The sequence below is a fragment of the Aulonocara stuartgranti genome (assembly GCF_965226115.1).
Source record: "Aulonocara stuartgranti genome assembly, chromosome: 2".
NCBI lineage: Eukaryota > Metazoa > Chordata > Actinopteri > Cichliformes > Cichlidae > Aulonocara > Aulonocara stuartgranti.
The window spans coordinates 2,898,307-2,922,064 of record NC_138940.1 but is presented as its reverse complement, the minus strand read 5'-3'; the positions used below and the strand labels follow the sequence as shown (position 1 = coordinate 2,922,064).

General features: G+C 40.5%; 1 protein-coding gene across 5 annotated transcripts; it reads left to right on the top strand.

Annotated features, from left to right (window-relative positions):
• Positions 1-626: 626 nt before the first annotated feature.
• Positions 627-23,718, top strand: rell2 (RELT like 2). Of its 5 annotated transcripts, XM_082552802.1 has the most exons (7): positions 627-916; positions 1,018-1,076; positions 11,494-11,697; positions 14,690-14,752; positions 15,745-15,808; positions 16,314-16,490; positions 16,575-23,718. In XM_082552802.1, the coding sequence occupies exons 3-7, from the start codon at positions 11,508-11,510 to the stop codon at positions 18,172-18,174; spliced, it is 2,094 nt and encodes a 697-aa protein (XP_082408928.1). In that variant the 5' UTR covers positions 627-916; positions 1,018-1,076; positions 11,494-11,507; the 3' UTR covers positions 18,175-23,718. The 5 variants fall into 5 exon arrangements, with proteins under 5 accessions (XP_082408928.1, XP_082408927.1, XP_082408929.1 ...); XM_082552801.1 differs by having other exon boundaries at positions 627-1,076; XM_082552803.1 differs by lacking the exon at positions 1,018-1,076 and having other exon boundaries at positions 16,575-23,717.
• Positions 23,719-23,758: the final 40 nt, after the last annotated feature.

The window sequence follows — 23,758 nt, the reverse complement described above, 5'->3', positions numbered from 1 at the left end:
GCTTTTCAGGATCTTTTGGTCTACTCCACTTTGTCCTTCGTAAGCGATTTCCTGATTAATAACAGGCGTGGCAGTAATCAGACCTGGGTGTGGCTACAGAAATTTAGTGTTTACTTGTGTTATCGTTGTCTAATATAGAAATTAAATAGCAAATATGATTAATATTTAAATGATCAAACATAGAAGATCAGAAAATGAATCTTCAAACTTTGTAGCTTTGGTTTAGATTTCTGTACAGAAAAAAGGAAGCAACCACTGTTGTGGAAGCTAATGGGGTTCCTTATAACAAATACCACTGTATATGACAACAAACAAAGCATATTAGGTCTATTTTAAAAAGCACTAATGAGAAGAATACCATACAATAGAAAACAAGAAGGCATGGTGAGCTGATCCAGCTGGACAATAAACAAAGATTGTAGATATAACTCCTCAGTCCTCACATCCCCAGAGATGCTGCTGTTATCTGTTCTGATCAATGGCTGGCCACTGGCCCAAAAAACATGTGCATTTTATTTTACTTAAAGCCTGCGACTTTTTTTTAGTTTATTCTTTTAACAGTCACGTCTATAATAAACGTCTATCAGAAAAATGGCTTTGAAAAATCAAATATTCATGTCCCCACCTGACAACATCTTTAAACGAGCAGAAAGAGAAACATAAAGAGTCAGCCTGCAGCTTAGCTGACTGTGTGGAGACACAAAGGTTAAATTCAAAGTTGCAGCACTAGCTGCCTATGGAGCACACATGCCTCCGAGCTTCCTGTCATCCTGCTCTCCTCAGCTGACAGCAAACCTCATCGTCCCCTTCGGGCCAGAGGACACGGAGAGAAGGCTGCAGTATGGGACGTTATCAAAACCGGCAGGTACACTGAGTGTGAGAGGACCAGGCTGTGTCCCAGCCTGCCTGGCTGAAGGTGAGGATCCGAGCTAGGTGTGTCTGTGTTGTGGTACTGCCTCGTATTTAACCTTCAGGAGACGTTCTCACGCTGGGTGTGGGGGACCGCTGTCCTCTCAGGTATCGGAATGTGAGCACAGTGACGAGGATGCTGGTGGGCTTTTGCTGCTGTTGACCAGGTGAGCTGAATAATGGAGTGAATCAGCGCTATGGTAGATGATGGCATAGACCACAGACCCGAAACACGCAGTACTGTAGCCTTTCGAGGCTAAGAAAAATTACGCGCCAAACTCTATTACGAATCGCCAGGATTTAAAGTTTTGTGCCGTTTCAGACGGCACATTTATCGAATAAAATAGAGTGCTCGGCATTTTAGGAATATATGGGCAGCACTTGTGAATTCGGCTGACGTTGATTCACTAATTCGTCCAATCTTAGTGTTACATTTACTTTAGAAATCTTCACAAAACAGGGACGATTCTCAGGCTGCCAGTACATTTCGGAAACGGGAATATGGATCCCGTGTGACCCGATTGAGAAGGCAGTTGTCTTTGATTCAATGAAATATTTGCAGGGTTTAAAAAAAACGTATAAAAGTTTAACATTTCCCAATTATGTTTGGTGATTCTCTTGGATCACTCTACAATCAGAGAGCGATGTCGTAATCTATCATCGGTGCTAAAAGCAAGTCGGTGTGTTTGATGCTAAGAGGTAAGCTCCAGCGGGTCTTTAATGACCTTAAGATACGATTAATGATTTTCTGGCCCAGAATAATAATAAAAATCCCTCCTCCCTGGAATGGTTTTCCTCTCCTCGCAGCCCCCCCACAGGAAGCTGGTCAAATATTTATCAGATTGCACTCATGCTGATATGATTCAAGCTGTATATACAGAACTATATGAATGATTTCAGCCACTTAAAGAAATGACTGCCATGTGCTGTTCATAACTGGGTGTGAAATGAAAATATAAAAACAACAGAAGGTCCAAAGAATAAATAACCACATGAATGAATAAAAAAATCAGTTCAAACATCCCCAGTGACATAAACAAACACTCTCCAGGTTAGTTTTTTGTCTCATTCACTCCAGCAAGAAGCGTGATTTGTCACTTCAGAGGACGTGTTTCCACTGCTCTAGAGTCAGTGGCAGCGTGCTTTACACCACTGCATCCACACTTTGCATTGTGTTTGGTGATGTAAGGCTTGGGTTCAGCGGCTCTATGCAGTCTTAGTCCCTGACAGGGACCCAGTCTGCAGTCTGCATGCCTGGGTGCTTGATTTTATACACATGTGGCAATGGAAGGAATGAGCATTTGGATGAATGAGTGAATACTTTTGGCAATATAGTGTACCAAGATGGCAGCTGGTCATAAAATACTAACCAAATGCATTGGGCTGTGTCCAACCTTTACGTACAGTCTGTGGTTAAGATGAACATAAACACTTGAAATTGTGCTACTAGTTTACAGTGTTGTTACAGCTTATTATGATGGCAGTATGATGATACTTGAAGGAAACGGTTTCCAAGGCCTAATCCGTGGATCGACTTCCTCCGAGGCGTGGACGTCTATCAGCAGAGAATGTCCCTTCACCTGAGAGCATGAGGGTGGGAATGGATGTTTGTATCTGTGTGTGCCTGTATGTCTGTGTCTATATGTCAGGTTGGGTATCAGACGCCACCTCTCTGGGGACACCTCAGGCCCTCCAAGGTTTGGAGGCCTATCTCCACCCACCACCACTTCCCCTGCCGGTGGCGGACTCCCTCAGGTGTCGGTGTGTTGGTGGTTCTTTGTGTCTGGGGGTGGGCGTCCGGGTACACACCGGCTCACTCCTTGGCGGCCGCTTGTCGGGGCCTGGGGCCTGGGGCTTGCTCGGGCCCCTTTGGAGGTGGGGTGCCCCCGGCCTCTCGGCCTGGGGCTCGGTCACTCAGGCGCAGCTGGCTGCCGGCGGAGCTCACGGGCACGTCACTGCAACTCCCCCTGACTTCTGCTCCGCGGCTGCTGGGCGAGCCCTCATCTGGGACTCTCCTCAGCTCTTACTGGGACAGTGGCGCGGCTGCCCCTCTGTTGGTCTTCCATGGTCTCTTGTGTTCTGGGGGCCTCTGGATGTCTGGAGTTTTGATCTCCTCCATACCCGCTTCACACCCTGGAGGACGGGGCTGTGGCCCCCCCACACTCCCTAGCAGATCATTACATGGAGAAACCTTTGGAATGCAAGCATGCTGATCCACACAGGTATGCACACATGGGTATTCACAGACGCGGACTAAAGCTTTCTTGGCTGCTGCCTCAAAGCACACTGTGCGCTGTCTATCTTGCGTGCTGCACAATATCGTTTATTATTTAGTAAATATTGATATCTATGACTAGCTAGTTTATTGTGATGGTGCTTTGTTTTCTCTATTATTATGTTGCTCTTTGTTGTTTGCTGTCTCCTCTGTTTGTTTTTTTTGTTTGTTTGTTTTTTGTTTTTTTTCTCCATACAGGTGACCCAGGAGTTCTTTTTTTTTTTTTTCTCTCTCTTCCCCCCCCCTTCTCACCGTCTCTTCTCCCCTTTGGTTTTCTTTCTTTCTCTCCCCCTCTTTCTCTCATTCATTCCCCCTGTCCTATTTATTAAAAAAAAAAAAAAAAAAAATGACAAAGGATGAACTGAAGCTCTGCCATCACGTAATGTCGCATACTGCTGTTTCTGATGTCATTTAGAAAAAAAAAAAAAAAAGAGAATGTACTTTCACCTATCAGCAGAGAATGTCCCTTAGTCTGTAACACAGTCAAATATATTCTCAAGTAATATTCAAGCATGCCATTCAGCGTGTTAGTACGAGCTCGGGAGCAGCTTGGGAGAACAAGAAAACAGAGACTGCTTTAGATTGTCTTCCCAAAGTGACTCAACTTTATTCACAAGTACAACAGTTTATATAGAGGGTAAAATTCATGAGACAGCAGATTATCAGTTTAAACCAGTACAGACCAAGATAAGGCAGCGTCTTCCTGCCCTTGGGTGAAGAAGCATCCTTTGTGTAGTTTATTAGTTCAGCTACAATTGTGATTATCTCAGCGACATATTTTCAAGGCACAAAACGAAGAGTTCTTACATTAGTGAAATCTGAAACAAACCATTTGGCCTTCAACAGGCATCTAAAAGATTAAGAAACTAATGTAGCTGAGGGAGTGATCTCTGTGGTATTTCAACCTTGTACCAGCCTGTGATTCTCACACATCAATTCTTGGGTCAAAGAGAAAAATAACTAAAACAAAGGGGCCTTATTGAATGACAGAGTTTTCCTGCATAATGTCACTATAAAACAATATCCAGTAAATGCTCCCATGGTGCTAAAATACCTAACAATACTAAGTGCATGCTTCCAGCCAAAACTAATGGGCTTTGTTGTCTAACTATATACAGCTAAGTATTGCCTAATTAGTCCTAGCTAACTAACTAACTAGGAAATGCCTAGAGATGAGTGTGTTCATATTGTTGTCTTGGTTTAGAAAAACCAAACCAAACCGATGTGATGAAGGGGGGCAGGTATGACTGCTCATTGGCTATTGCAGTTTCTGTTGAGATTGCAGATGGGGGGCAACAGCATGGACCCACTGCCTAACCTGCCGAGTACTCGTTGCTCATCGTAATGATATGTGGAATAGTGTTTTGTTTGTCATGGTCTTAATGCTGCAACCACATTAAGTACTGCTGACCATGTTCGCTACTTTGTGGCGACAGTTTAACATCAGCTGCTATTTCATGCCACAAGGCAAAGTTATTATATTTTCACAAGCTCAAGAGGAAAATATGTGGACTTCAGGGCGAATTATGCACGGGCTCATGCAACACAGTGTTCCATCATCCCTTTATACTCGAAAGTGTGAAAATATTGGAAACAAAGACTGTATATAAAAGACTGAGATAACATCTATGGCTGAAAAGTGCAGCTAGTGCTGCAGTGACTTAAAGCCTGGTCCAGTTAGAAAGAAGTTCATCTAAATATGTACGGTGGGACCAGAGTTATCTCAGGTAATAACACTGTTAAATGCAGACAATAAAAGACATCATGGAGAAGCAAGAATGATGTAAACGTGTTCCCATCTGACCAGTTGTATTATCACTAGCAGTACTTTCATGTTAACCAGTTTAAACACGTTGGGAGTTTTACTGTGTAAAATGAGTCCTTGCCACTCAGTTTTCATATCCATGGACATTTTAAAAGCTAATTATAGAAATAGAATAAAGTTAATATTAAACTACCAACAGAGTGGTCTAGAACGTTCTCCTCCCTCTCTGATGTAGCACATGCAAATTGTTATAGATCTTGATGTCAGCGTTCTTTGACGTAAGGCAGCGTTGCAAGCATATCGTGAAACAAACAGGGAAGAGATACTATTGAGGTCATGAGGATGCTGAGTCATCTCTCTGCTTCTCTGAGCTCTTTGGTTCTTTAAGATGGGAGCGCGAGAGAGAGGAGACTGTTAGTGTGATAATGTGTCTCCGTCATTCTGAGAGTTTCACCTGATGGGTTTTTGTACAATAACGTAACATTATTGTGCAATTTCCATTCCACTTATCCATTAAAATGATCCTAGTTACAGGGCCTTACAACTGTGTTCTTTTGACTGAAGTTTTGATCCCTTGTAACGTCTACGTACAGGAGACGGGTATACAAGGTTTTCAAACAAATTTAAGCTCTGTTTAAATCTACGGGGAAACAAACGTTGCATCCACTGCAAGTGCCAGAAATGAAGGCCTGTTTTCCATGACTGACCTTGAGCATCATTCTTATGAGATGTATCACAGCAAAACTGCTTTTGTGATCCTGGATGGATTTGTGTCTGGTTTTGTCCGTGTGAATCCTGACAGGATCTGTTTTCGATCGTTTATTTGAGGAAAATTGAATAGTCTTTTTCTGTATATTTAAAGGGTCATATCACCATGTGGTATAGACGGCTGATCAAAACTATTACAGCATTTGTAATGTGTTTTATTGGGTTTTTAAAAATGTCCTTTGAGTGCTCGTTCTTGCTAAAGCCAAAAGAGAGATTGGCTTTATGATGTGTAAGTCTTCTACTTAAGAAGTTATGAGAGATTAAAAATGATGAAAGTATGTAGCTAGCTATGTACAAGGTTTCATACAAGAAAAGGGCAAATCATTTTCATGGCTGCATCAGATATGTTTAAGTTATCATTAAAAAAAATCAGCTGATTCAGTGGGAGTTGGGTAGGAGGCGCTCGCTGAATGTCTTTGGAATGACATTTGCTTTTGTATATGACAGAAAGTGTTTTTACTGTGAAGTTAGATGAAATGCTGGGTGTTGCATTTACAAGTTGGATATTCGAGTCCTTTGAGATGTCGATTATACTCCAAAATGAGCATAATGTGAAATCCTAAATTTACAAGCTAATTTCCTCTGTGCTCAGATGCTCCACTCTGATTATGAAAAATTCCTCACAAAACATTTCATAGAGAAAAAGTCGTCGAAACTTCAGAAAAAACAACCGAATAGGCGTCTGTCATCCACGAAGGCCATGTGACGAGTGAGTCAGCACTGAAGCCGTGGCAATCAAGGCTGCAACAATATAACTGGGAGCAGGTGAAGGTCTAGCTGTCTGCAGAAAACCAAGTGAGGCTAAATATGTCTCCCCCCAAGATTTCAGAGTGAGTGCACAAGTATTTCCAATCCGTTTCTAGTTTTGTGTGTAAATGCTTCATCGTAGACTGCTATAAAAATGCATCTCTAGTGCACGTTCTTCTACATGAGAACAACAGCCAAATGAACGAACAGTTCAGTTAGAAAAGCAAACAAACTATGAGACATTACTCCTCTTGGGGTTCCCTTTAGCCCCTGGAGTATTCACTCTGAAAAACAGACGTTAAACAGAATTCCATAAAAAGGAAAGGAAGAGAGGCTGGGACTGGAAAGTAGGAGGAAGAGGGAAGAAAATCTCTGAGAATACAGCCTGTAGACAGAGAAGTGCAACACTGAGGAGTAAGTCTTTCAGTTAAATACAGTATTAAATCAAATGTTAAATACAGCAAAGGCAAATCATCCCTGATGACAGTTCTGGTAGTATGCACTCGAAACGCTCACGCCAAGAATGTAACTTATAAAAATAAAAAGGTCAAAAGGTTACAAAATGAATACGGTGTTGTTTGTTTTGCATTTTTTGTTTATTAAATTCTTTATCTTTCAATTATCTGGGAATTAGAAAGAGCAAAGCTGCTTATCAGCTCGCTAAGTTAGCATGCGGTTTCCCCTCTGACCTTTTATAACTATGAATAAGTGTACTGATAGCACAGGAAGGGAAAATTATACATGATAAAATATGGAGAAGTTCATAACACAGTCTGAATGCAACATGGCTGCTGCAGACAAGACATTAGTGTGTGCAAGAAGAACAGTACTGCACAAAAGTCTAGTATTAAAAGCACTGCATGAGTATTCAAGGAAGGAAAGTCAGAGAAAAGTACTTAACAGATTTTGTCCGACTCTATCAGTAGGACAACATCCTGCAGGACTATAATTAAATATTTAAGACAGTTTTAGTTAATATTCTTTCAGCTGCAATCCTGGTGGCATTTAACAGTCAGAGCGCAGGTAATGAATTAAAAAGCAGAATCCAAAGGGAGGCCCAGTCTCTGCAACAAGTACAAATAAGTGTCCTTTTTTAAAATCATGATGCTTATCAATAAAAAAAGCAGATGGAAATGTCTCATATTGACCATTTTTAATAATAATCTAATGACTGTGCTGTGTAAGCTTCTGCCTCTGAAGTGTGTCTGCAGTTATAACTCTTTCTAACTTCCACATGAGGGAGTTCCTAACCACACTCAGCTCATTAAAGAACCAACAACATCTCATTTTTTTAGTTTGATCAGTGGTGATAAACACAATCCACACTCCTCAGTTTGTGGCCTTCCACGCACAGCTTCTAATGACTGCAAAGACTTTACTGGGAAGATCGATAGGATCAGGTCATTGTTCAGGTCGGTGCCCTTTCAACCCAGGTCTCTCATTCAGTTCTGTTGTCTGAGTCTGATTTTCCTTACGGATTTTGGCTCATTAGCTCCTTCAGCTAGTTGAGGTAAACAGTATGTTTGGTAAACTCCAATCTGGTTGCAGACAAAGCCACACCACGGAAACAGCTTCAGTAAAAATGACCTATTTGCTTGGATGAAGATGAACATTTATTTTAGTCCTGCTTGACTTATCTGCAGAGAGAGAGGGGGAGATGGATATAACCCTCAGGCTATTCACTTAACACTCTTACCTTTGCTATGTAGACGACACACAGCTTTACTTTTCTCAGCAGCTTCTCATACCTCAGCGAACCCCTCCCTCTGCTCCATCTCAGTGTCAGTAAAGCTGATGTTCTCGTGTTCGACGCTTTCTCTAACGAGGTCAGTCAGTACATTGCCCCCCTTTCCAGCGACATCAAAACATTTGCTAAGAACCTTGTTATCATGTTTCACCAATACTGAATTTTGAATCTGAGATTTCTAAGCTCACCCAGTCTGGCTTTCTCCACCTCAGAAACATTGCAAAGCAAATCTTTCCTGTCATTCGGGCATCTGAAACCTTTAGTAAACACCTTCACTTTCCTTTGCCATGATTATCATAGCTGGCTTTTCACATCTCTGAGTCCTGCATAGAATCAGCTTTACAATCCCCCTCTTTTACCATATGAAGCTCTTCATAAACAGGACCCTGCTTATATATCAGAACTCCTGAAACCTTATCACTGCAGTGACGTCTCTGATCAGGTCTTCTAATTGTTACTGGCGATCCCACCCAATGTTAAAGTGAATGTGTAACCCTGTCTGTTCACATGTCTCTGTGTTGGAACATGTGGCTTTTATTTAAACTGTCAAGCACTTTGTATATCTGTGTTTTTGAACTGAGCTACACAAATAAAGTTATATATTAATATTATTTTGTTTATTATATTAATATATCACAAGGTTCCAGGAGATTTCCACAAAAGTAGCTGGTAGAAATATCCTTCAAAGAGCTGCTTTTTACTTTGAGTACATTCAGAGACAGTACTTTTTCACTTTTACTTGAGTAAAAAAGTTGAATCAGTACTTTTTAAAAAAATTTTACCATAGTATTTTTTAACACAGGTATCTGTACTTCTACTCAAGTAAAGATGTGTATTTTTGCCTCCTCTGTGAACTTTACATTTTGAATAATTGCCACATAACTATTCAATTCACAAAGATTTTCTATTTTGAATATGATCCTAATGATATTTGTTATCACTGCTTAAAAACACTTTCAAAGGGAACAAGTGCTAATACAGTATGTGTGTGTGTGCGTGTGTGTGTGTGTGTGTGTGCATGTGTGTGTGTGTGCATGTGTGTGTGTGTGCGCGCGTGTGTGTGTGCATGTGTGTGTGTGTGCATGTGTGTGTGTGTGCATGTGTGTGTGTGCATGTGTGTGTGTGTGTGTGCATGTGTGTGTGTGTGTGTGCGCGTGCATGCATGCAAGGGCGTAACTGGATGCTGATAAGCCAGCTGGAGGGCCAAACTGATAAGCAGTCATATGTTACACCATACAGTACATGTATGCAAGTATGTTATTCATAATCACGTTATGTAAAATGTACATATACACAGTAATACTACAAATACATGACTCTAACCTTTCTCTATGATACAGTTTGTAGTATCACTACATTAAAGCACAAGTTGTACTACAGGCATAAAGCTTTACTTGTAAAAGATTTTGTAACATTTCTTTTTGTGAATAAAAAGGACGTGGTTGCCCTGCGCCCCCATCTCTTCTCTGGAGATAGACAGAAAAGGTGGGGCTAAAGGGAAGCCAGACTGGAGGGGCACACGCTGTATGATAGTTTCTTATCCACCACACTCATTGGAAACAATGTTTATCGGCTAAATCTGAACAGCGTTTTTGCTTTGTTGTTATTGGTTTCTTTTAGTAGCTTGTTTTTTAGTAACATCGCAGACTTTCACAAGTTCCGATGTGTCCACGCAGGCAGTGAACCTGGTAAGAAATATTTGTTACAGGAATATTTGTTGCTTAACAGACAAAAAGCTGAGTTCTGAACCTATAATGTGTATTTGTAGGTGAAACTGTTGCCTGGGCAGAGCCTAAGAGACTTTACAATAACCAAAGCAAAGTAAATGAAGAATAAGACGAGTATGGTAAACAATGAGAAGGAAAAAGATTGAGTGGTTGAGACGTTTGCAGGTGACACCTTTTTCCAGATCTGTGTTTGTCTAAGATCTACTACACATAAGCTTTTTTTTAACCATAAGAAAATGTCAATGATTTGGAATTTTTTCAGGAACTACATGAACACGTGTGTGGGATTTGTTGTGTCATCAGCCTGCTTGCTTTCCCTCATGATTCCTGTTCTTACTCCTATTTCCAGGAGATTTTGGATTCCCTTTGTGGGCTTAGTTGGATTTTGTGTTTGTGGGGTTAATGCAATCCAAAATACATCTTTGGATCTTTTTGTTAATCATGTCTGCCTCCATGGCTTTCTGTTGGTATGTTTAAAAAAACTTCACGCAATCTGTAATATAATCCAAAATACCACTAAAAAGATTATATGAGTGTTACAATTACTGGTGTTAATAGAATAATTATTAGGTTTAATGTAAGATACATATATAATTCTTGAGACTATTCTGAATTAGACAAACAGGTGTTTTAAATAAAGGTACATTTGTCACGGTTTGTCTGGCCAGACTCAAATGCAGGACTGAGATTATTTACAGTGTTGGTGCAGACAGTACTCTATACAAAGTCTTTTTGAAGTTCTCAGTTCAAACGTCCTATTTGTACAAAATTCCCTGGAAGGAAGGTCGGTGAATCCGAGTTCCCGATCCTCTGAGTCTCTCGAGAATCCGCCAAGCAACAAACACTTTCTCCAAACTCCACTGGGCCGTCCTGCCACAGGAAGAGACGCATTAAACTCTTTAGCCAGTAAACTGAAACAGAGCCTTGCAGAGAGACACAGTGCAGACGACTACAGTTAGACAACACTCAGGCAAAGACTGAAGGTCAGGTCCCAGCTTAAGTAGCAAACAGCTGAGTGCCAGCTGAGCCACAGGTGCTTGATTGATTCAGGTGCAGAGGGCGGAGCTTCCAGGAGGATCCCGCCTCTGTGAGGCTGGTAAAAACACCCACACACAGAGCAACAAGCACAATATCAGACGCAGAGACAAAGAGAGATGGTGGAGACGCACAGGAGGACCATGACAAAACTTTCAACTAAATAATAATTAGTTTATGATAGAAAACACGTACGTAACTTTCACAACTCATACACCCTGTTAAAGCGTAGTCATGCTAAAGGTTAGAAAACAACCCTTCACAGCCTAACTGCCTATAATAAGACAACAGTAGATGTGTGTGTGGCATTTGCATTAACTAATACAGATGAGGCATGCACGTAGTATGACACACATTTCTTCCTGCTCTGTTTCACGTCCACTTCCTCTAGAGGAGTCTCTCTATCCTCTTAACCTAATATTGATGTTAATGTTGCAGCCTCTGAAAAAATGTTCCTGCTTAGATCATTACTGTCCCAACAGTGGAGTTCAAGGATGACATGGATTCTGTTTTGTTTCAGGTTGAAGCCACATTATGACTGAATTAGAAGCCATGGGGGCAGGGACGCCTCCACCCTACATAATGTTTCTGGTGGTCTTCCTTTTCTTTCTTACGGGACTGCTGGGCTTCCTAATCTGCCACCTCTTGAAGAAGAAGGGCTATCACTGTCGAACAGACGTGGGGGATGAGGAGGAGGAGGAGAAGCTAGGAGAAAATGCAGATGGTGGGTTGGAGAGAAAAGGCTAATCAAGGAAGACAGAAAGTAAAATAAGGTTTAAGTTAGCCATACTGGCATTATTGTGCATGTGACAATTACATATATATTTGTAATAGATTACTATTAGAGTACTATGAGTAATGTATATGATCCAATTTTATTTGTATAGCAAGAAATCACAGCAACAGTTGCATTAAGGTGCTTTATATTGTAAGATAAAGACTCTACAATAATACAGAGCGAACAGAAACATTTTGTTGTTTGTGACAGTGTCTGTTAGTAACATAAATAGAGGATTAAAGCTGCATTCATTTATTTAACCACAACAATGACAAACAGTGGGCTATTGTTAGCTTGCTAACACATCTATCGTAGTGGCTGTGCTCGTGTGCTTGTCATGTCACAGATGTGCACGTTAAAGCAGATGACTCGTAAGCTGGAGAGGAAATAGCGTCTCGCTAATTTCAAAGATCATCATTTAGCCTGGAGAAATACTTTGTAAAACTAGAACATCTTACTGGTAATCAGTGATTGTAGCCAGGCTGAAAGTCAGAGCTCTGTTGAGCAAAGCTTTCCCTTCATGAATGTTTTAATTGTTAAAGAAAAGATCATTCATAACCATCTCGCAGATGTATCACTACCTGCAGCTGCTTTCAATACTATTGATATTTATTTACATTTTTTGCTCCAGTTGTTCAGGGTTAACCTCCAAAAATCTTTTCCTTAATAAATGAACCAAATACCGACACGTACCACAGGACTTTAGGCTGGCAGTAGTTAAACTGTTACTTAAACAGCCATCGCTTGACGCAGCTGTCTTCGCTAAATGTAGGCATATCTCCAACCTTCCTTTTATCTAGAAGATTCTTGAAAGAGTAGTTGTAAACCAGCTAACAGATCATCTGCAGAGGTTCATTTGAAGACTTTCAGTCAGGTTTCAAATTCACAGCACAGGAACGGCTTTAGTGAAGGTTACAGATGATCTTATGATCTCTGCGGGGGACTCATCTCTGCGCTAGACCCCAGCACAATATTTTATTACAGATATTATAGTATGTGCTGCACATATTAAGGCACTGCAGTGGTTTGGTTAGTAGCTAGTCTATTACATAACTATCTAATAGACTCCAGTTGGTTCACGGAATCGGGGAGTCTTCATAACACAATAAGGCTGGAATTATAAAGTTCCACAGGGTTCTGTGGAAATTTTGATTTTCATTCACCTTTTCCACCCACAATGTGTTTATACACCTCTCTGCATGTAGTCATTTGTTATCATTAATCTCTTGTCTCTTCTTCCTCTCCACCCCAACCAGTCGTGGCAGATAGATGCCCCTCCCTGAGCCTGGTTCTGCTGGAAGTTTCTTCCTGTTAAACGGGTGTTTTTCCTTCCCACTGTTTGGGTTGTTGGGTTTTCTCTTTCTTTGTATTGTTGTAGGGTCTTTACCGTGCAATATGAAGCGCACTGATGCAACTGTTGTTTTGAGTTTGCGCTACATAATTAAAATAAGTTGAATTCTAAATAGTTCCCATTGCTATTAGAAACCATAGCAGACATTTTCACTGCTATGCAGATGATACCCAGCTTCAGATAACACACACCAAAGAGACAAAGACCTGGATGACCTCTAATTTCCTGCTTCTTAATTCAGATAAAACTGAGGTTATTGTACTCGACCCAAAATAAAACAGGAAACATGAAACAGGCAGAGAGAAAAACCCAGAGACTGAGATTATACACAGGCCAACTTAAGGAATATCCAAAACCCTGAATAACAATAATCGAAGAATATAAATTAATCAACAAACGCAAAACACTGAGTCACAGACCCATGACAGTAAATTTAAAATGAGAAACATTCGGTCTTAGCGTGAAGCTGAGATGCCAGTCGTGTAGCTTAACAGATAGTAGAGCAGACCATCCGCTAATCGGAAAGTTGGCGGTTTGATCCCTGGCTGCTCGAGTCTGTGTGCCAAGTATCCTTGGGCAAGATACTGAACACAAGTTGCTCGCCGATGGATCCATCGAAGTATGTGTGTGAATGTTAGATAGAAAGCAGTTAAGCATAGAAAAGCGCTGTATAACAACCAGTTCATTTACCACTTGCATTTGTTACTTGTAGTTTGACTACTGTAATTCATCATAATTATTATTACCTAAAAACTCCCAGAAAATCCTTCAGTTGATCCAAATGCTGCAGTGGGAGCAGACAGGGACTAGAAAGAGAGCAGTTTTACTGGCTTCCCTTCATTTCCTCTGGGATGAATTCCATGTTATCTTAAAGACCTCAGTGTAGCATAGTACCTCGTTAGAGCGCACTTTACTTGTGGTAAAAAGTAGGATGGGAGGCAGAGCCTTCAACTTTCAGGTCCCTCTTCTGACAAAAATGTTAAGATTAGTCTTAAAGCTTTCCGTTTTGGGTCTGGATCAGCTGACCTTGAACACTCCCTGCGTTATACTGCAATAAGCGGTGTGCAAATAAAACTGAAGTGATGTGAATCACGTGCCTCTAGCTTACAGTGCCAGCTAGCATTGCTGCTTGCAGCACTGTGAAAAGCAGAAGTGAGTAGGTGAGTCTCTCCCTGACAGTACATGGCCTTTCTGCCATTAAGAATCACTGAAGTGTCTTCTTTTGATGACACACATCAGCTGAGCACCTTCCAGACTGAACTACGGCACACTTTAGAAATCGGACCACCACCACTTGTTCCGCACCCACGCCCACTGGTGTGTGGACATGCTCTCATAGGCACACACCAGATCCCCAGCTTTGAGTAAATAGCCCCATTACCTTGTGGCTGTCCTGGTACAGACAAATGCCAGCAGAGTAAACCTGAATAGTGGAGCTCCAGAGATGGTTGGCTGGTCTGCTTGCCACCTCCTGCCAGGTCCTGCATTCAGGCCCATATCTTGACTTTCACTCTCTTATGTTTTAAGAACAAAATAAAAGGAATTTATCAGCTAGAAGATGAATGTGTTTGTTTTACTGTGTTTCAGATGAGGATGAAGAGAACCAGGACACGGTGGAGCAGATCCTTAAATGTATCATACAAAATGAAGGTGACAACCCACCAATATTTTCTCAATATTTTTTTAATTTCTTGTTGGAATTTGGAAATTCTAAACCTATAACATATTCCAATTATAGTTATATAATGGTCATGGAAATGATGTGTAGACCAGGGGTCTGAAGTTCTCCAGAGGCCTGGTAATGAACTATTCATTTGATACAGGTGTGCTGACCCAGGGTGAGAGCTAAAAGCTGCAGGACACCGGCCCTCAAGACCCCTGATGTAGACTCTCAACTTTCATTTAAGGGTATCCACATTCAAATTGGATGAAGGGTTTAGGACAGGGGTGTCCAACTTCAGTCCTCGAGAGCTACTGTCCTGCAGCTTTTAGATGCATCCTTGTTCCAACACACCTGAATCAAATGGCTCGTTTGATTGGCTTGTTATCAGGCCTTTGTCAGACTTGATGGCATGCTGAAGAGGTAATCCAACCATATGATTCAGCTGTGTTGGAGTAGGGATGCACCCCCGGTTTAGGAGTTTCAGCTCCTCGACGTGTGCCTCGCTCTTTTTAAAGGGACCAAAAGTAACTGGACTATTGACTTAAAGGCTATTTCATGGGTGGGAGTGGGCAGTTCCTTCATAATGTCATGGGATGGGTAATGAGGGAACAGGCTTCAGGTGGGAACAGAGCTGACACTAATCAGGTTGACGAGACAGGAACAGGAACTGGACCTAACACCAAGACGCAGAAACATGTGAATGTGACACTAGGACTGGGAGTAAAATGACAAGGGTGACATGTAACATGCATAGAAACAGAAACCTTAAAACTACAAGACAAACAGATGCAAATACTACACAAGGCAGAAACGCAACAATAAGAACCAAAGCCAGGAACATAAACTACATTTTAGAGCATTAAATAAACCGGAACAAAAATGTCCAGATACATAAAACTGGATCACGGACCCAGGACCTAACAGTAGAAGTTGTATTCCTGTTAATTTACTATTTACTTCTTTTATTTGTGTCCTCTAGCAAATATGGAAGCCTTCAATGAGATGTTGGGAAACCATAAAGTCTGCGTACGTCATGACCCCAGGTATGCTTATTCAGCTAAAGCTATGTTACACTACATGGTAATCTTTACTTTTTTATATGACCTCTAACAATTATTGCATTAACCGTTAAAGAATTACACATTTTATCACATTTTATGACCCAGTCATAAGGATGATCTGGGCATTCTTCAAGAATCTGCCTATGTGAACGTCACTGAGACTCTAATAATCTAAGGCTACGTCCACACGTACACGGGTATTTTTGCAAACGGAGATTTTCCGTTTTCGTTTTCAAAAATACCCGGGTACGTGTGGACGTAGCCTAAGTGTGATCTAAATGTTCTAGGACTTCACTTTTTTCCCCATTTTCCAAAATATGGGGTTGATTTGGACATTAACATCTTAGAGCCAGAGACTGTAAGGTAGCTTCAGGTTTCTTGTAAAATCAAGGCACTGAGGGGATTGAGCTGGATAAAACATTCTGATCTATTTAAGGTAGAAAGGTATTTAATCTAATTTCAAAACTTTGCTCATGTTAATGGCCAGGTTGCGTAAGGAGTCCATTGGTGGTATTCCTCCCCATCTCCACACAGTTCACTCAGGCACCGACCACAACTCCTGCCACCTCTGTGCCCAGATTAAATCTAAAAAAGGCCGCAGACAAAGCAGAACCCTACGTGCCAAGCAACGACCTGGGGAACAGACTGTCTTCTCTGTTGGCAGGTAATAATGAAGAACTGGACAGACACAGAGATAAAGTAGTGACAAATAAGAGGATTTATAATTAATTTATTGAAATCCTTTCAGGTTCCGAGTGACACACACTGATAAAAAGTCTCATGGTGGGCCAAGTCCATTGGCCATTTCAGGGGACCAGCTGGACCAATCCCAAGACAGCGATGATAGGAAAGATGGCGGATACAACCTGAGAAGCATGTTTAAGGAAGTCCGCCGACCTTCAGAAAGTGCCAGTGGAGTATCTGCAAATGTGGGAAGAAGAAAAAAGAGCGTGACTATATTTGGGCTAAGGCGGGGCAGTGACCCTGTAGGTATGAAGGTAGGGGAGGAGACGGGCAAAGATATTGGAGGGGTTAAATTTGCTGTTCAGCAGCAACCTGTAGTGCTGGAAGAGCCCGTGCCTGTTAAGAACATTAAAGTTGATCTTCAGCATGGCACTAAATCTGATTCCATACTTGAGACTGAGCTACAACAGGAGAACAAAACATCAAGTTCTCTTAATTCTCCTTCTTCCCAGATTAAAACTCTGCTCAATCCTGAACCTTGTAAAAAGATCCAGTCTTCATCCGGGAGTACAGTTGTTTCTGCCCCAAGTTCTCTTCCTATTCCATCTGAGAAGGGAGTAAATGTTGAGGGTCAGTGGATAAAACCTGAAGAGGCATATGAGTTTGGTCCACTGCAGACATCTACACCCATTGTACCTATGCCCACATCAATTCCAGGTTTCACTTCTGTCACTCATACTGGTCAGCTTGACGCCTGTTCCAGGACAGGTTCTCAGCTTATTCAAGACCTAAGCTCTGGTTCAGATATGGAACCAGGTTTAACCCTAGATTCATCCCCTTCATCTTCCTTCCCAATCAAGACGCCATCTTCAGTTTCTTCATTAAAAACTCCTACATCCCCCCTAGCAGGGGCAGCAAGTCCCAAAGTTGGCTCAAAAAATATGCCACCAGAAGCTGTAAAAGGAGAACTTCCTCGTGTCCTCACACCAAGCCCGAAACTCCCACTTCACCAAGAAATGTCTAGCCAATCACCTGTTTCCTATTCATCCTTTAGACAAACTTATAGTCCATCACAAGCCCGGGCTCCGGAGAGAGAGCTTGAAGGCACCACAATGCCCAAAGCTGAAGAAAAATTAGAATTTAAGAGACCTGGAATTCTAAAAAAAAATAAACTGTCACCAGTTGCAGCAGGGGAGTCTAAAAGCTCTGCCCTTTCATCTTCACCTGAACAACTTTTTAAAGACAGATCAAGCAGTTTACCTTTGTCACCTTCTAGCCTGTCTCCCTCCTCACCTCAAGGTGGCAGAATAAGTAGTGTGACCATTGTTAAAGCCAGTCCTGACAGCCAGAGGGAGTTCTCTGTTGTCACAATGGTGGAAGAAGAGAAGTCAACCACTAACGACCAGAAAGAAGACGATTATGAACTTGGAGCTGAAACAGACAAGAGGGTTATCAGATCAGCTGAAGGAGAAGATTTTGTACCAGGTGCTACACAACCTGAGAGCCAGAGCGGAAAAACTTCTGGTGTAGAGGTTATCCCGTCTTTGAGTCAAGAGAAGGAGGACATGATGGAAATGGAAGATATTAGAGACTGCAAGGTGATGCAGGTGGAAGGAGCACAGTTAATGGAGGAAGAAGTGGAGCTGAAGATGGAAAAGGACTGACAGCTGAAGTCACAAAGTGGTGAAAAGTTAAGTGTCCAGTGCTGATCTAAAGAAAGTGACTGTTGCCACCACTGAGTAGAATAAGGCATTCTTATAAAATAACCATGAGCATATTTTTAATTATTAACTGGTTACACTGTAGGGGGACTGGACTGGATGCTTGATTGAAAAGCCATCCACACAAATTTCAAATTGTCTTTATATAATGGATAACCACTCTTCAGTTCACACTTTGGTCCATACTAAGCACTTCAGTACCAAATATCCCCAAATGATGGGAATCCTCTAAGCTCTACACACTTTCTCACAGCCGGAGCTTTGTCAAAGTTCTGGGAACCGATGGAGGAACTTTTTACTGCGTAGCTAAAAATTCAAGTTATTAGATCTGTTTTTGGGCTGTGTGTAAGAGTAGGACATAAGTGAAGCAAACATACAGTGATTTGTCCAGATACAGTTTGGTCAATCACATGAATGTAGATCTGGCAAAATATTACCATACAAACAACAGTTTTAACATGAGCCCTAAAAATGGACCAAATCAGAAAGAAGAGAACTGACAGCAAAGATGCAATTTAGTTTTTCTAAAAAAAATACTCACCTCATAGTGAAGAAATGTAAAGAGAAATTAAAGTGGCTGAAACAGGATTACAAGAAAATAACACAACTATAGGTGATGTTACCTTATCAACCACTGACATTACTTCAAATTTCCCGATGAAACTGATGTTTAGTGATCCTTGTTCTTTTGTTTATCTCACAAAAGATGACATAGAACATCCAGTTTTACCTCAAAACTCTCAAAGTGTTTTTCAACAAAGTTGTTTAGATATAAATTGGATGGATCAGTCATTGAGTCAATTTTTTACAGACATTCATTCTGAATGAATCTCAATACCTCTGGTGATCTTGAATGAAATTTCGGTATCTTTTAGAATGATTGCATTGACATTTTTTGACATTTCATCAAGTTTTTCTCGAGATGCATCTCAATAACTTTTTGTCTAGCTCCACGATCACGTCAAAATTATTATTCTTTCCCACATGCTGGTTTATTACAGAGCCCCACAGAGGACATTGGAGAAAAAAAATGGAGATGAACTTTTGCGAGATCTCGCGAAATAGGCCGCATCCTTCAGAGGTCGCCAGCTCGAAGCTGACCGTGAGGTCGAGGCACAGTGTGCCGGGAGTATGGTCCTCCCCCCGGCTCTAGTAAGCCTCGACCTAGCAGTCAGGTTCAAGCCGGTGGGTAACAGATGTCTTCGAAAACGTCGGAGCGCTTTTGCAAATATGTGATGTCTTGATAAACCGAGCAGATGTTTGAAGTTTACACAGCTACATTCTTGCCTCAAAATATCTTAGTTTAGTTTATTTTGAGACCCAGAAAGAGTAATATTAAAACTAAGTAGCTGCCACCATTGTTGGAAACTGGAAGTGGCTGGGGTGCGCTATGAATTCTGGGATAGTTTGGACCACGAAGGATACACCGACTCGGCCTTCAAATGCGACCTGCGAAGGATGCGGCCTATTTTGCGAGATCTCGCAAAAGTAACTCTGGATCTCACAAAAGTTCATTGTCATTTTTTTGTCCCTTGTGGGGCTCCGTAGGTTTTAATTCCACAGCTGCTAAAAGAAATCATGTTCCTATTAGCCTCAGCTGTACTTTGACTTCAGGGGTAATTAGCAGACTTTAGCATGCTAACGAAACTCCTGAGGAGTGTTGAATTGTGTGATTTTTAAGTTTGCTTTTATATTCAACATGAACAGATGGTGTTCACTGTCTTTCAAGATTTCATACCACACAGAAATGAACACAAAATGGTTGTTTGTTAAATAACTCGAGTCAAAGATGAGCATATTCATACGATGGCTGGCAAATCTAATCATGATGGGCCTAAAAACACTAGTGACCACACTAGATCCTGAATGAATGGTTCCTGTGTATTGCAGGTGTAATTTTATGTTGAACACCCGGTGTTACAGAAACTTAGGTTTGCTTCGTCTTTGAATTAAAAAAGTGTGTTTATTGGCTGAACTGCAGAAGATATGTACTTGAAGGTTATTTCTTTCACATTTAGTGCATGGACATGAGCACTAAGCTAGCTATAGCTGAGGTGATAGCAGAGCCCATCACTTTTACATAAAGTGATATCCTTTTACTAATGGCTGTAGTATGACCTGTGGATCAGCGGGCTGTTGAGATGTAAGATGGTCTAGCTGATGGTTGAAACAGTAATTCTTTACAACACATCCATTAGATTGTGAAGCAAAGTGGAGCCATAATGACTCCATGGGCAGCTGGAGATTTATTAATGTGCTGGCTCTCCATTAAGTTGTAATTGTGTTTGATGCTATGCTATATAAAGGTGCAAATGTTGCAAGCTGGTTCAAACAGTCCTATTATTCCATTTTCTTTCCTCCAAATTAATATTTGTGCTAAATTACTGCTAACTGTCATTCATAGGAGAGTAGGTGACAGCACAACAAAGAACTTTACCTTGACAGCAGAACATTTATGATATACACTCTTCTGTATGTGCCCTGTCAGTAGTAGTGCCCCGATAAGGACTTGCACACTGTTACTTTGTTCAAGAACCTTTGCCTTTTATGATGGTGCTAGACACTTTCATTGGCAAATACAAACCTCTTTAACCCCACACCATGGCTCAGTTTTCTGTCGTTTAAATATGAATGCATAAGTAAATAAATGCATAAATCAAACATGTTATTTTCAACATTAAACTGATGCAAAAACAATATTGGAAAGCAGAGCAGCAAACTGTCAGCTGGTCGTTTGGACGACTAAGCTGCACTTTCTTCCCAAGAAGCTGTCAACCTGCAGGCAACTTCCAAGTAAACTTAAAAATAAAAATAATGTAAAGGTGTACATTTTCAAAATATTGGGAATGCTAAACTGCAACTTGTAACATTTTACATGATATAAAATAAAAGTGAATAGACTGGATCTCTATTGATGCATGCACTCTGTTTGCAATATTTGATTGTACAGTTGATCGTAGCTGTGAAACTTGAACATGGTTATATGAAGAAAGGCCACGTGTCAGAGTAAAACCAGGGTGATATTATTCATTCTTTATTTATTTATAACTTTACTTTTATGTCTATATATTGTCTAATTTAATGAATATTAATAGTAACAAGGTCATTATATGCTTCAACTACAGAAGCATACTTAGCTACTTATATATTCCAGAGGCCAGAAGAAGACTTATTGTCTGCTTTTAGTTGTTTAGAAATTTAGTTCCATTTTTGTGTAACGACACTTTACTCATTTAGTCACTAAAATAACTGATGAGGCTGAGCACTGATAACCACACAAGTTTTAATTTGTTTGAAGCTGCTATAGCTATCAGACTACATTATCATATAATTGATCTTTGAATGTATAGAACCTCCCTCACTTCATGAAGAAAAGCCTAAAACACTCTCATAAAGCAGGGAGAACAACAGGATGTGAAATGTTAATATACAACTTTCCGTACTACTGACAGAAACCACAATATTGGTGTTTTGGCCATCTTTGAACAAGAGAATGGAGCACAAAGTTATATGCTTGTTTAGCAAGCTACAATATAAGCTATAGACAAATTTGATCTCACTTAGCTCTCAATGATGTAGCCTTAAAATGGGGCTAATCTGTATTTATTCAGCTTTATACTTTCTTGTGTGCTTCGAGCCCTGGGACTCACAGCTGTGTTAAAACAGAAAGTTTAAGAGACACAGTTCAGAGTTCAGCATTATTTCCTGTCCTTGTGAGAAACAAACCCAGAAGTCCCTGGTCTAGTGTCCCAGTTTTCATTTTTTCCCATGCGTTCGCTTTTCATTCCATTCTCTGAGTGGCTTGCCTCCTTGTGCAGTGTTATGCATGGCTATAAATGAATGAACATATAGCATCTTCATGCGTTAGCGTGTATTTCCATTATTCTCCAGCAAACTTTTCTAGCAGCATTAACATGTCTGTACTTTTCAAAATGATACGTTCACAGGGCTGTTTGTTTTACACAGCTGGATATGTGTATATGAAAGACACAAGTTTTTTTTTCACTTATGCACTATAATTAAACACCCATAACAGTTAACTCGGCATTACATGCATATATATTATATACTCTTTGAAAACATAAAAATAACTATATGAACTGCCTATGATTTGCCTTAACAGAGCAGGTGTCTGTAGCTTATTTTCTCTTCAATTCAATTTTATTTATACAGCGCCAAATCACATCAACAGTTGCCTCAAGGCGCTTTATATTGTACAGTAGATACAGAGAAAAGCCCAACAATCATATGACCCCCTATGAGCAAGCAGTTTGGCGACAGTGAGAAGGAAAAACTCCCTTTTAACAGGAAGAAACCTCCAGCAGAACCAGGCTCAGGGAGGGGCGGGGCCATCTGCTGTGATTGGTTGGGGTGAGAGAAGGAAGACAGGATAAAGACATGCTGTGGAAGAGAGACAGAGATTAATAAAAAGTATAGTTCAGTGCAGATGATTCATTAATGTTCTATTTTATTTTTTATTTTTACAGTTGAAGTGAAAACTTGACATTCTTAATTACCTCTAACATATCAAAATTTCCAGTTAGACTAAGTACAATTAAAAATAAAGCTCAAATACAGTATAGTGACTGGATTATAAAAAAATATGGAGCCCATGATTTAAGACCTATTCTTTTTGTGGTGATGATAACAATATGATTCCATGTAAAGCTGGATTTTCATTCACATAATTGTATTCGGTCAAAATGAAGCCGATGATTTAAACACTGATACTATGTTCCTGGTTAACCATGATTAGATCAGTCTGTCTGTTTTCTACAGGTTAATGAATTCAACTTAAATCATGAGTCAAGTTTACTGGATTGCAGCATCGCATCGAGTTATTCAGAACCATTTGTTGCTAAGATATCTCATTCCGAGCTTCAATTGCAATGAATTTCACAGATTTCTTTTCTTTAAATATAAAAGTTGACCTCATGGACAGTGCTGTGTTTTTATGCAGAGGTCAGATTATGTATTGACTGATCGAAGTTAAAACCAGAATAAAGGCAGGTCTATACTTCACATATCACCTGTACTGTCCGCGTGTGAGGAACTGATGCTATACTGACAAACAAACGTGATATTTGTTAGTAGAAAAAGTATGTAAAGTCACATGACTCGTCATCTGGTTTTCACTTTAGTTGCATTTTTTTCTTCTGCTTCAGGCTGACAAGATAAAACCAGTTCTTGGAATTTGTGTGGTTCATTGAGATAAGAACTCGTGCTGCTACTGAAGCGCCACTGAAAGCTGCAAAACCTGAAATAAATAAGCAAGCAAACAAAAATAACTACTATAATTGGCTTGATCAAATCCTGGAGTGTGAGTGTTTGAGAGATGTTTCTTGTGATGAGCTTGGAATATTTGTAAAATATTATACAAACACTAAAGAAAATGTAAATAAGCAGATGGATTATAATATATTCTGATGCAATAAAAAACAAAAAACTCTGGTCTGTGCTTCTGAAAGCTCTGAGTGTGTCTTTTTTCCTTATTAGATAATGCCACAAGAGCCAAGTGATTCAGGTG

Coding starts and splice junctions, on each gene's coding strand:
- rell2 (XM_082552802.1), top strand. CDS start 11,508: ATGACTGAATTAGAAGCCATGGGGGCAGGGACGCCTCCACCCTACATA. Junction 14,753..15,744: donor ATGTATCATACAAAATGAAG/GTGACAACCCAC, acceptor TGTGTCCTCTAG/CAAATATGGAAGCCTTCAAT. Junction 16,491..16,574: donor ACTGTCTTCTCTGTTGGCAG/GTAATAATGAAG, acceptor AAATCCTTTCAG/GTTCCGAGTGACACACACTG.